This window comes from Salmo salar, chromosome ssa10, assembly GCF_905237065.1.
Source record: "Salmo salar chromosome ssa10, Ssal_v3.1, whole genome shotgun sequence".
NCBI classification, from domain to species: domain Eukaryota; kingdom Metazoa; phylum Chordata; class Actinopteri; order Salmoniformes; family Salmonidae; genus Salmo; species Salmo salar.
Window position 1 is genome coordinate 56,502,419 of NC_059451.1, and position 13,198 is coordinate 56,515,616.

Here is a 13,198-nt window from a genome sequence, read left to right on the forward strand (position 1 = left end):
AAGTATTGACTCAGAGGTGTGAATACTTTTATGTATTTAACTTTCAATAAATTTGTAAAAATGTCTAAAAACATATTTTCCCTTTTTCATTATATGGCATTGTGTGTAAATGGGTGAGAGAAAAAACAACTATTTAATCTATTTTTAATTCAGGCTTTAACACAGCAAAATGTGGAATAAGTCAAAGGGTATGAATACTTTCTGAAGGCACTGTAGTTATCTTAATCAACATTGTTTATGATACATTTAGTGTAGCAATCCACTGAAATATAATGTAATTCACATTTTATTAGGCTGCTTTACAGCCCTCTTTTACATGCCTTTCCTGTTACTAACAGAGGTTTGACAACACCACCTATCCTAATGCTGAAATAGAAACAGTGATGCTACAAGAGAAAGGTTTGAGACGTGGTGGTTGATCTAAGGTATCCCTTCCCTTTAGACCTTAGGGTGGGCCAACATGGGATGGGCCTTCCTTGGGGTGGGCCTGCTCGGGATGGACCTTCCCTCAGTGTACCTGTGCTGGGTGTTACCTGCACTGGACTTACCTGTCATGCGTTGACTGTAACTGCCCTGATGATTTCCCGTGCTGGTTGTCTGAGATCAAAGTCTTCAGGCCATAAAGGGGTGCTGGCTGTGCTGTGTTGGCATAGCTCGCTGTCCTCAGGTTTCCTGGTTCACAGTACTGTCTCTTTTATTTCTCTTGGTGGACTGGACAGGACAGACAATTGAACGGTGGCTGAGGACTGAACTGGCTACAGGACCAGGGAGAGCTTCTACAGACCTCTACAGCAATATAACCTCTACAGGTAAGACATGGGCTGATATAGGGGGTGGTTTGAACCATAATTGTCTTAAGTTATTTTGATTCTTCTAATGGTGGTGTGCTGACAGCCATAATATTACCAGTGATAAGATGTACCTGGTAAAATAAAGGTAAAATAAAATGTAATATGATCACATTTTTAACATATCCACATGCGTTGTTATGGGGTTTGATTCTTAATGGGATTTAAATGGGATTCAGATTCTATTGAATCATTTGATTCATATGAGACGACAGTAAAACCTAAACTTAAATTCAATTTATTGGAGCAGGAATCACAAGGACTTAATCATCTGGTGTCACAATGTGTCAGTATTGTTTTACTGTAAAAGGGAGTGGTCCTGGCTGACATGGCAGCCATTTTATAGAACTGATATATTGTCTGTATCCAAAATGTCACACTTTTCCATACAATATGGAATCATACACACCTGTGTTTTTTTCTCTAAATCTATAGATTGGAGACAAGACATTTTTAATCATGGTGGTTTTGAGGAAGGTAAGATGCGTATTACTGTACTCTTCTCATACAAAATGTTGAAGATTTGCTTGTATGATTTGTAACAGGTCCTATCCTCAACATTGTCTTTGACAAAAAAAATATGTCACAGACTGAATTTTAACATTATTGGGGAAAATAGTTAAAAGATTTGAAGCAATGTCTTTCATAGCATGTCTATGTAGGTGACTTTTCATTAGTTATATCTCAGTATGTACTCCAGTATTCTCAGTATTGACTGTGTCCATTGCCTCCTCCCTCCCAGGGTGAATGGGTGTGGGTAGACTCTGGTCAAGGGGTGCCCATCGGAGCTGAGGTCAAGCTGACCGACACTGGAAAGCTGCAGCTCTTCGATGATGAAGGGAAGGTACTGTACCTAGCTACCTGTCCAATACCTACCTGTACCTCCTAACTGTCTACTGGAAGGTACTGTACCTAGTTACCTGTCCAATACCTACCTGTACCTCCTAACTGTCTACTGGAAGGTACTGTACCTAGTTACCTGTCCAATACCTACCTGTACCTCCTAACTGTCTACTGGAAGGTACTGTACCTAGTTACCTGTCCAATACCTACCTGTACCTCCTAACTGTCTACTGGAAGGTACTGTACCTAGCTACCTGTCCAATACCTACCTGTACCTCCTAACTGTCTACTGGAAGGTACTGTACCTAGTTACCTGTCCAATACCTACCTGTACCTCCTAACTGTCTACTGGAAGGTACTGTACCTAGTTACCTGTCCAATACCTACCTGTACCTCCTAACTGTCTACTGGAAGGTACTGTACCTAGTTACCTGTCCAATACCTACCTGTACCTCCTAACTGTCTACTGGAAGGTACTGTACCTAGTTACCTGTCCAATACCTACCTGTACCTCCTAACTGTCTACTGGAAGGTACTGTACCTAGTTACCTGTCCAATACCTACCTGTACCTCCTAACTGTCTACTGGAAGGTACTGTACCTAGTTACCTGTCCAATACCTACCTGTACCTCCTAACTGTCTACTGGAAGGTACTGTACCTAGTTACCTGTCCAATACCTACCTGTACCTCCTAACTGTCTACTGGAAGGTACTGTACCTGTTCTGTACACCTGAATATTTTTGTGAAATATTGTTTTGTGTCCTGTCCTCATTTTTGGGGGGTTTCTGTTTACAATTTTGTCTTGAACCACAAAATAACTTCTCATGAGGACATTTTGTTTGGGGGGGGGGTTATTTGAAGTGAAGTTTTTTTGTCTGTGAAATCTTTGGCCTCAGAATGAAGTATTACTCCTGATATTGTGATATATTGAGATATATTGTGATAGTGTTATTGATCGTTGCAGGAGCATGAGATCAACAAGAAGAAAGAGGATGGATTCCGGCCCATGCACCCTACGTCTGTTAATGGAGTGGACGACATGATCAGACTGGGAGATCTCAACGAGGCCGGGCTCCTCAGGAACCTCCTGGTCCGACACAAGGACGGTATCATCTATGTTAGTATATTACATACATATATTGTAGTGTACTATATCAACTATTTAGTCCCTATTCATATCATTGTATCTGTAATCCACCTTGCTAACTTCTTAAAACAATCATTGCCCCTCCCCCCAGCTGGAAATGGGATGTGCAAAATGGTACAAATTATGCCTTTGTTGATAACAACCGATAAGGAAGTTGCGGAGATGTGTGAAAGGTAAAACCAGGTAGAGTCAGGTAGTCAGGTTAAACCAGGTAGAGTCAGGTAGAGTCAGGTTAAACCAGGTAGAGTCAGGTAGAGTCAGGTTAAACCAGGTAGAGTCAGGTTGAACCAGCTAGAGTCAGGTAGAGTCAAGGAGAACCAGGTAGAGTCAGGTAGAGTCAGGTTGAACCAGGTAGAGTCAGGTTGAACCAGGTAGAGTCAGGTTGAACCAGGTAGAGTCAGGTTGAACCAGGTAGAGTCAGGTTGAACCAGGTAGAGTCAGGTTGAACCAGGTAGGGTCAGGTAGAACCAGGTCGGGTCAGGTCGAGCCAGGTCGAGCCAGGTCGAACCAGGTCGAACCAGGTCGAACCAAGTAGAGTCAGGTAGAGTCAGGTAGAACCATATCTATATGTTTATTGACAGACCACTGATCATAAGTCTTTGCATAATGTTTGATCACTTAACTGTCATCTTCTTGGTTAAAAAGAACCCCATTCACGATAAATGATATATAACTAGCTTGTTCATGATGACTGGTGGTTTAGGCTCAGCACAGTATTCCTCTCTGGCTGAAGTGAATGCTCTGTCTGTGACAGATAGATAGACTTTGCCCTTTAGTGTAGGATAATCACACTGGTGTTTGTCTCCATAGAGACCAATGTTCCTCTTATGTGTTGAATGAGAACGTCCCAGTGTTGCCCTGCCAAGCTGCCAACACCCTAAACCACTGTCTGTCTGCTTGCCTTCATGAATCAGGACTTGTTTGAAATATAGAAAACAGGGGACGATGTTTGGTTTGATATTTAATTTTTTATATGACGTTGCAAACATGAAATGTGATGTGGCTTCTGAACACCAAGCCCATTGCAGTGACTTTCTAACCTTATAGATAGTAGGTTTTGGTATCATAACTGGGTAAAAAGGCCCAATGCAAATGTTTTTATTTCAATTATCAAATCATTTCTTACTTTACCGTAATAGATTTCTATTGAAATGGGCAAAGAAAAACTATTTCTCAAACAAGACTTTTGCTAGGACTGTCTGGGAATGGTCTGAGTGGGAAGGGGAAAACTGAAATCTAGCTGTTATTGACAGAGAGGTTTGGAACTGTCTATATTATTGGTATAAATCAATTTACTGCCTGGTGATGTCACCACGGAAAGCCGAAACTCCCGCCCTCATGCAGACCTGCTGATTAGAAGGTCCAGTGTAGATTATTTTCAACCAGCAACTGTCAGGAAGTAACACTGATAACAAAAAAATGTAAAAGCTGTTGTACAATATTAGATAAAACACGGATAAAAAAAAAACTGAATTCTGACTGCACTAGGTCTTTAAATGTCAAACCATTTGGTTGTCTGGTTGTCATGGTATCTGGAAAGTAAATCAGAAACACTTCCTTTACTGAGTAGCCACACCCCTCTGTGCGCTGTGTCCTGGCTGGAGGTTGTATTGCCCTCTTTCTCAGGCAAGCGACACTAAGGGTTATACTGTAGCGTTACTGAATGTTGTTTAATGGAGTGGTGTTGTTGGACACACACACTTTTCATCAGTAGTGCGGATAACGTCTCTCTCATTCACACACACACACACACACACACACACACACACACACACACACACACACACACATCACCCATCTCAGTACCACTGTGTGTGTGTGTGTGACAGCCACAACGTTCCCCTCTCTGTGCTGTGTCTAGACCTACACAGGCTCCATTCTGGTGGCAGTGAACCCGTACCAGCTGCTGCCTCTCTATACTACAGAGCAGGTGCATCTGTACACGGACCGCCGGCTGGGAGAGCTGCCGCCACACGTGTTCGCCATCGCAGACAGCTGCTTCTTCAACATGAGACGCAACAAGAAGGACCAGTGCTGTGTCATCAGGTCGGGAGAGGGGGAGAGGGGGGAGAGGGAGGGAGGGAGGGAGGGGAGAGCGAGGGGGGGGGAGAGCGAGGGAGAGAGGGAGGGGGAGAGCGAGGGGGTGAGAGGGGGAGAGGGAGGGAGGGAGGGAGGGAGGGGGGAGAAGGGTGAGAGGAGAGGGAGAGGGGCCAGGAGGTTGTATACATACTGGGCCCAGACATCAGTTCAACGTCTAGATTTTGGTGGAGTTGTCAACTAACTTGATTTCAACGTGAAATCAATAACAAAAAAAATTAACATGTCATTGGGTTTAGGTCAAAAGTTGGGTATAAAAAAAAGGAAAAGTGGCCTTAAAACAACCAGTGGCGATTTTAGCATGTAAATCTTGGTGGGGGAAAACAACAACAGAAAATGTTGCATGCCAGCAAGGCCACTGCACAACACAACACTAAACAACACATGAATTCCACTATAACGGTGACAGACGGTGCCTACAAACTGTTAGGGCCGACATAAAGCCGTCCCAACAGAACTGCCTTACTGAAGAAAACAAAAAAAGAGGCTGTGTTTGTATGCGGCTTTATTAACTCAATAATAAGTATATATTTGTTTACATTGTTTGTTTGCAAACTGATATGTGACACGTATTAATGCCAAAATAACATGCATTACAGGCAACCCCTCCCCAAAAATATTTATAATCTGCCCCACCTGCCCTGAATCATGGGTCCCCACTGAGGACTTTTTTTCAAATGGAATCAGTTTTCAACGTTGATTCAACGTCATCACATTGATTTTCTTTTGGTGGAAATGACGTTTAAACAACTTTTTGATTCAATGAGTTTTTGCCCCTGTGGGGAGTAACTAGGTTTGAAAAACAGGACCATGGTAAAAATCAACTAGAAAAGTACATTTAGATTGTATAGCCTTAAACAATGTTCCCTGTGTGTTTCAGTGGTGAGTCTGGAGCAGGGAAGACCGAGAGCACTAAGTTGATGCTGCAGTTCCTGGCTGCTGTCAGTGGACAACACTCCTGGATAGAACAACAGATACTAGAGGCTAACCCTATACTGGAGGGTAAAGGCTGTGGGGCTGGCATAAAGAGCATTGATTGATTTTGATTGATTCATGCGTTCATCAGGCATCTTCTTGCACCAGAATAATGAATTCATGTGATTTCAATCTGCTCTCCCTGGGACCTTTGGTCCCTTCGTAATGAAACGTTGCTTTTTTCTCTACTCTTCACTACCTTTACAAACATATTGTAATTTCTGCTATTCTTTCAGCCTTTGGTAATGCCAAAACCATCCGCAATGACAACTCCAGTCGCTTTGGGAAGTACATAGACATTAACTTCACTAAGGGCGGGGCCATCGAAGGGGCTAAGATAGAACAGTACCTCTTGGAGAAGTCCCGCGTCTGCAGACAGGTAGGAGACATGGATTTACACCCATACGTTTCTGTGGGAATGTCAATAAAAATGTGTTACAATTAAAGGGGTGAATTCAAAACTTCCACTTACTGTTTTTCCTCATTGGCGTACAAGCATTGGATCTGTGTTGAAAACATATCTATAACACAACAGCAATGATCATTTCATTTACAACATTTCTGATCATTTGCTTGCCTTAGTGCCTGACTTGCTTATTTTTGGTGGTCTATTGCAAAACTTTAAATACAAAAAATGTCATAAGTGAATCCACAATTACAAAAGAGAAATGTGTGCAATTGTGTTCACTGTTTACGGCGATCAGCAAATACTACTTGCACAGCATTCTACATCTGTCACGTCCTGACCAGTAAAAGGGGTTGTTTGTTATTGTAGTTTGGTCAGGGCATGGCAGGGGGTGTTTGTTTAGAGTGTTTCGGGGTTTGTTGGGCTATGTTAGTTTATTTCTATGTTTATCTAGTATGTCTAGGTCTATGTTTAGTTTATTGGGTTGACCTTCAATTGGAGGCAGCTGTTCCTCGTTGCCTCTAATTGAAGGTCCTATTTAGTAGGGGTGTTTTTCATGGGTTTTTGTGGGTAGTTGTTCCGTGTGTAGCTGTGTGCCTCACAGGACTGGTTTCTCGTCGTTGTTTTTGTTTAAGTATTTGTTTTGGTTTTCTTCATTAATAAAGATGATGAGCATACACATTCCCGCTGTGCCTTGGTCCCATCTTTACGACGTTAATGACAACATCACCCCATTGGTGTCATACCAATATTTGGAAATATCTTGTTCTGATCGTTTATAATATTGCAGACATGCAGAGATGTAGAGAATGAAGTTGTGTGACTCCTCAGTCGTCATGATCTTTCATTATAGAGCTTTGCTTTGGTGTGGATTGATGGCCTATACATTCATATCAGTTGTGATTCTCCATTCTATTCCCCTTTCCTTATTTCTGTTGGGAATTGTGTTTCTGTGCACCAATGGAAAGTCTTCAAAACAATGAGAAAACCAGCCTTTGTTATTGAATACATGGAATTGGATTGTGATGATACCGATGGTTTTAATATAGTTTTGATGAATGTATTTATGTTTTGCTGAGGCAAATACATTTAAAAAAAAATGCATTTACTGTTTTGCAAAAGGCCACAGAACTCTGTGTCTTGTGGACTCTGTTTCTAAAATCGACAGAATTGTCACACAAAAAAATGCTTGTAAACGATTGAGAAAAACTGTAAGTAGAATTTTCACTCTCCCATTGACATCAATGTATGACTAAGTGAACATTCCACCGAAGTGGAAGTTCACCACCATGTTTTACAGATCGTTACGGGTGGCTAGAAAGTATTGTTTCTATGTGCAGGTCTATAGTGAGGTGTTGTGATTGTGTTTGTATGTGCAGGTCTATAGTGAGGTGTTGTGATTGTGTTTGTATGTGCAGGTCTATAGTGAGGTGTTGTGATTGTGTTTGTATGTGCAGGTCTATAGTGAGGTGTTGTGATTGTGTTTGTATGTGCAGGTCTATAGTGAGGTGTTGTGATTGTGTTTGTATGTGCAGGTCCATAGTGAGGTGTTGTGTTTGTATGTGCAGGTCTATAGTGAGGTGTTGTGTTTGTATGTGCAGGTCCATAGTGAGGTGTTGTGATTGTGTTTGTATGTGCAGGTCCATAGTGAGGTGTTGTGATTGTGTTTGTATGTGCAGGTCTATAGTGAGGTGTTGTGATTGTGTTTGTATGTGCAGGTCCATAGTGAGGTGTTGTGATTGTGTTTGTATGTGCATTTCCATAGTGAGGTAGTGTGTTGTGATTGTGTTTCTATGTGCAGGTCTATAGTGAGGTTGTGTGTTGTGATTGTGTTTGTATGTGCAGGTCTATAGTGAGGTGTTGTGTTTGTATTTGCAGGTCCATAGTGAGGTGTTGTGTTTGTATGTGCAGGTCTATAGTGAGGTTGTGTTTGTATGTGCAGGTCCATAGTGAGGTTGTGTTTGTATGTGCAGGTCCATAGTGAGGTAGTGTGTTGTTTTTGTATGTGCAGGTCTATAGTGAGGTTGTGTTTGTATGTGCAGGTCTATAGTGAGGTAGTGTGTTGTGTTTGTATGTGCAGGTCCATAGTGAGGTAGTGTGTTGTGATTGTGTTTGTATGTGCAGGTCTATAGTGAGGTAGTGTGTTGTGATTGTTTTTGTATGTGCAGGTCTATAGTGAGGTAGTGTGTTGTGATTGTGTTTGTATGTGCAGGTCTATAGTGAGGTAGTGTGTTGTGATTGTGTTTGTATGTGCAGGTCTATAGTGAGGTGTTGTGATTGTTTGTATTTGCAGGCCCCTGAGGAGAGGAACTACCACATCTTCTACTGTATGTTGATGGGGATGCCAGCTGAACAGAAGAAGATCCTGTCTCTAGGCAACGCCTCTGAGTACAACTACCTCACCATGGTAACAACCACACACATATCTATAGAGTACAACTACCTCACCATGGTAACAACCACACACATATCTATACAGTACAACTACCTCACCATGGTAACAACCACACACATATCTATACAGTACAACTACCTCACCATGGTAACAACCACACACACAGCTATACAGTACAACTACCTCACCATGGTAACAACCACTTATCTATACAGTACAACTACCTCACCATGGTAACAACCACACACATATCTATATAGTACAACTACCTCACCATGGTAACAACCACACACATATCTATATAGTACAACTACCTCACCATGGTAACAACCACACACATAGCTATACAGTACAACTACCTCACCATGGTAACAACCACACACACAGCTATACAGTACAACTACCTCACCATGGTAACAACCACATATCTATACAGTACAACTACCTCACCATGGTAACAACCACACACATATCTATATAGTACAACTACCTCTCCATGGTAACAACCACACACATATCTATATAGTACAACTACCTCACCATGGTAACAACCACACACATATCTATATAGTACAACTACCTCACCATGGTAACAACCACACACATATCTATATAGTACAACTACCTCACCATGGTAACAACCACACACATCTATATAGTACAACTACCTCACCATGGTAACAACCACACACATCTATATAGTTCAACTACCTCACCATGGTAACAACACAGACCTATTCACCGAGTGTACAAAACATTAAGAACACCTGCTCTTTCCATGACATAGACTGACCAGGTGAATCCAGGTGAAAGCTATGATCACTTATTGATGTCACTTGTTAAATCCACTTCAATCAGTGTAGATGAAGGGGAGGAGACAGGTTAAAGAAGGTTTGATTTTAATGCTTTGAGACAATTGAGACATGGATTGTGTCTGTCTGCCATTCAGAGGGTGAATGGGCATGACAAAAGATTTAAGTGCCTATGAACAGGGTATGGTAGTAGGTGCCAGGTGCACCGGTTTGTGTCAAGAACTGCAACGCTGCTGGGTTTTTCACGCTCAACAGTTTCCCGTGTGTATCAAGAATGGTCCACCCCCCCCAAAGGACATCCAGCCAACTTGAAGTAACTATGGGAAGCATTAGAGTCAACATGGGCAGCACAATATTAGGAAGGTGTTCTTAATGTTTGGTATACTCAGTGTATATGCTAATAGTTTGTATTTACATGTATTGTGTTTATGGACATCATTGGTACTACTACCAACACATGGCAAAGAAAACCTGGAATGGAATAAACTTCAATCCCTTATTCCTAGTTAAATAAAGATGAAATCCAAATAAAATGAAAACATGGCCACCAGTGCTGCTGTATGAGTAGTGAAGGGATAATTGTTCATTGATGTAAATGGAGACCAGGTCCGAGATGCATCAGTAGTATCACCTTGTTCTGAGCCTGGTTGTTGTTGTTCTGCGTTGTCAGGGTAAATGCACCAGTTGCGATGGGCGTGACGACATTAAGGAGTACGCCCACTTCCGCTCGGCCATGAAGATCCTGATGTTCTCTGAGAATGACTCCTGGGAGATCAACAAACTGCTGGCCGCCATTCTGCACCTGGGAAACGTCCACTTTGAAGGTCAGGATCAGGAAGGAGAGGTTTATATCTTTGAAGGTCAGGATCAGGGAGAGTTTTATGACTTTGCTCTATTCACCCTTCCCTGATTCCTTGCATCTTATGGTCTAGGATTGGGACTTTACCCTAACCCCTCTGTACTGGTCTAGGATTGGGACTTTACCCTAACCCCTCTGTACTGGTCTAGGATTGGGACTTTACCCTAACCCCTCTCTCGTGGTCTAGGATTGGGACTTTACCCTAACCCCTCTCTCCTGGTCTAGGATTGGGACTTTACCTTAACCCCTCTCTCGTGGTCTAGGATTGGGACTTTACCCTAACCCCTCTCTCGTGGTCTAGGATTGGGACTTTACCCTAACCCCTCTCTCCTGGTATAGGATTGGGACTTTACCCTAGTCCCTCTCTCCTGGTCTAGGATTGGGACTTTACCCTAACCCCTCTCTCCTGGTCTAGGATTGGGACTTTACCCTAACCCCTCTCTCCTGGTCTAGGATTGGGACTTTACCCTAACCCCTCTCTCCTGGTCTAGGATTGGGACTTTACCCTAACCCATCATCTCTTCTTGGACCTACTACTATAATAAGGTTTAGAAGGAGGTGATAAAAACAGGATGTGAGGAATCACGGAAAGACAAGTTGAGATAGAGCCATGTTTTGGGGTTGTTGGAGAGGAAGACATTTTTCGCATGTCAAATCCATTGGGCCGTTGAAGTTTCCTACTGTAACTGACTTCCTTATCTTTGATCCTTCCAGCCACCATTTTGAATAATCTGGAGAGCTGTGACGTCATGACGTCACATCATTTCAACATGGCAATCAAACTTCTGGAGGTAAGCCTGTCGCTAGCCTCAATCCCGGCCTGTCGCTAGCCTCAATCCCGGCCTGTCGCTAGCCTCAATCCCGGCCTGTCGCTAGCCTCAATCCCGGCCTGTCGCTAGCCTCAATCCCAGCCTGTCGCTAGCCTCAATCCCAGCCTGTCGCTAGCCTCAATCCCAGATGTTCTAGGTGTCTCCATACCCCGGAAACTGCTTTCGGTTCTCAAGAATACGATAGGGTACACAAGAACATGGTGTGAGATCTGTTAGCTCCAGTCTAACCTGTCACTGACCTCTGTAATGTCCCTCTCTGTGTGTGGTCCAGGTGGACCCCAAGGCCCTGGAGAAGAGTCTGACCCAGCGTTCCTTCATGACTTCCAGGGAGAGTGTGACCAAACCTCTCACCTCAGCCCAGGCCATGGACGGCAAAGACGCATTTGTCAAGGTGAGGCTGGTACCACTTCTTGTCTTGCCAAATTGAGTGACAGTGACAAGACAACACAAACAGATCTGGGACCAGGCTAGGTATTGACCACAGGAGTTGACAAGACAGCACAAACAGATCTGGGACCAGGCTAGGAGACTGCATGGGCTCCTACTAAGACCATAATATATCTGAAGTTTAAATCAGGTGCTCTTCTTTGCAAACCTTTTCAGTCATGAGGTAAAAATATAAACGTTATCATCTTTGATGCTTGGCTATAATATAATTATGTCTCTAAGATAATGTATTATAGTGTATGATAATGTATTATAGTGTATGATAATGTATTATAGCGCAATATAATGTATGATAATGTATTATAGTGCATTATAGTAATCATAAATCACATTTTATTTGTCACGTGCGCCAAATACAACAGGTGTAGAACTTATAGTGAAATGCTGAATACAACAGGTGTAGAACTTACAATGAAATGCTTACTTACAAGCCCTTAACCGACAATGCAGTTTAAGAAAATCTCTAAAAAAGTAAGAGATAAGAATAACTAATAATTAAAGAGCAGCAGTAAATAACAATAGCAGGGCTATATACAGGTTATTACGGTATAGAGTCAATGTGGAGGCTATATACAGGGGGTACCAGTACAGAGTCAATGTGGAGGCTATATACAGGGGGTACGGGTACAGAGTCAATGTGGAGGCTATATACAGGGGGTACCGGTACAGAGTCAATGTGGAGGCTATATACAGGGGGTACGGGTACAGAGTCAATGTGGAGGCTATATACAGGGGGTACCGGTACAGAGTCAATGTGAGGGGGCACCGGTGTCGAGGTAATTGAGGTAATATGTGCATGTAGGTAGAGTTATTAAAGTGGCAATGGCACAGATGATTACAGAGATTAGCAGCAGTGTAGAAGAGGGTGGGGGGGTGGGGTGCAATGCAAATAGTACAGTATGATAATGTTTGCTTGTATTCTGCTCTGTCCTCCACCAGGCCATCTATGGTAGGCTGTTTGTCTGGGTGGTGGAGAAAATCAACAAGGCTGTGTTCAAGCCTCCTCCTGACGACACTAAATACGTCAGACAATCTATCGGTCTGCTGGACATCTTCGGCTTCGAGAACTTCAACAAGAACAGGTCTGTACCATCACAAAATAATTCATTCATCCCACGGGTGAATTAGGGTTGCAAAATTCCATTTAACTTTTCAAAAAAAATCCCAGGTTTTCTTGAAAAATTTGACTCAATGTATTTTACAATAGATATATTTTATTTGTTTTTAAGCCTGTCCTTCAGCTACCATCAACCCCTCCCATCTATCTCTGAATCACATCCAGTTTGATTTCTAGCTGCCATATATTTTTTACTGTGTTGTTTCACTAAAGTTCTGAACCTAAATACATTTTACGGACACAGTATATTTTTACTTGAGTTATCTTGTTGTTTTTAATCACACCCTTCAACTCAACTCCTCCCATCTATCTCTGAACAACCTTCAGCTCAACCCCTCCCATCTATCTCTGAACACCTTTCAGCTCAACCTCTCCCATCTATCTCTGAACACCCTTCAGCTCAACCCCTCCCATCTATCTC

At 42.5% G+C, this 13,198-nt stretch overlaps 1 protein-coding gene across 5 annotated transcripts in view; it reads left to right on the forward strand.

The window, feature by feature from the left end:
• Positions 1 to 508: 508 nt before the first annotated feature.
• The window catches only part of myo7ba (myosin VIIBa), a 148,379-nt gene continuing 135,689 nt past the window's right edge, over positions 509 to 13,198 (forward strand). For 3 of the 5 annotated variants that reach the window (XM_045687978.1, XM_045687977.1, XM_045687979.1), the window contains exons 1-12: positions 509 to 809; positions 1,284 to 1,325; positions 1,591 to 1,692; positions 2,657 to 2,809; positions 4,701 to 4,885; positions 5,817 to 5,938; positions 6,148 to 6,290; positions 8,611 to 8,724; positions 10,195 to 10,348; positions 11,098 to 11,174; positions 11,485 to 11,604; positions 12,600 to 12,742. In XM_045687978.1, coding sequence (XP_045543934.1) covers positions 1,308 to 1,325; positions 1,591 to 1,692; positions 2,657 to 2,809; positions 4,701 to 4,885; positions 5,817 to 5,938; positions 6,148 to 6,290; positions 8,611 to 8,724; positions 10,195 to 10,348; positions 11,098 to 11,174; positions 11,485 to 11,604; positions 12,600 to 12,742 — 1,331 coding nt within the window. In that variant the 5' untranslated portion in view covers positions 509 to 809; positions 1,284 to 1,307. The remainder of the gene's footprint in view (positions 810 to 1,283; positions 1,326 to 1,590; positions 1,693 to 2,656; positions 2,810 to 4,700; positions 4,886 to 5,816; positions 5,939 to 6,147; positions 6,291 to 8,610; positions 8,725 to 10,194; positions 10,349 to 11,097; positions 11,175 to 11,484; positions 11,605 to 12,599; positions 12,743 to 13,198) is intronic. The other 2 variants (XM_045687975.1, XM_045687976.1) reach the window with 1 other exon arrangement.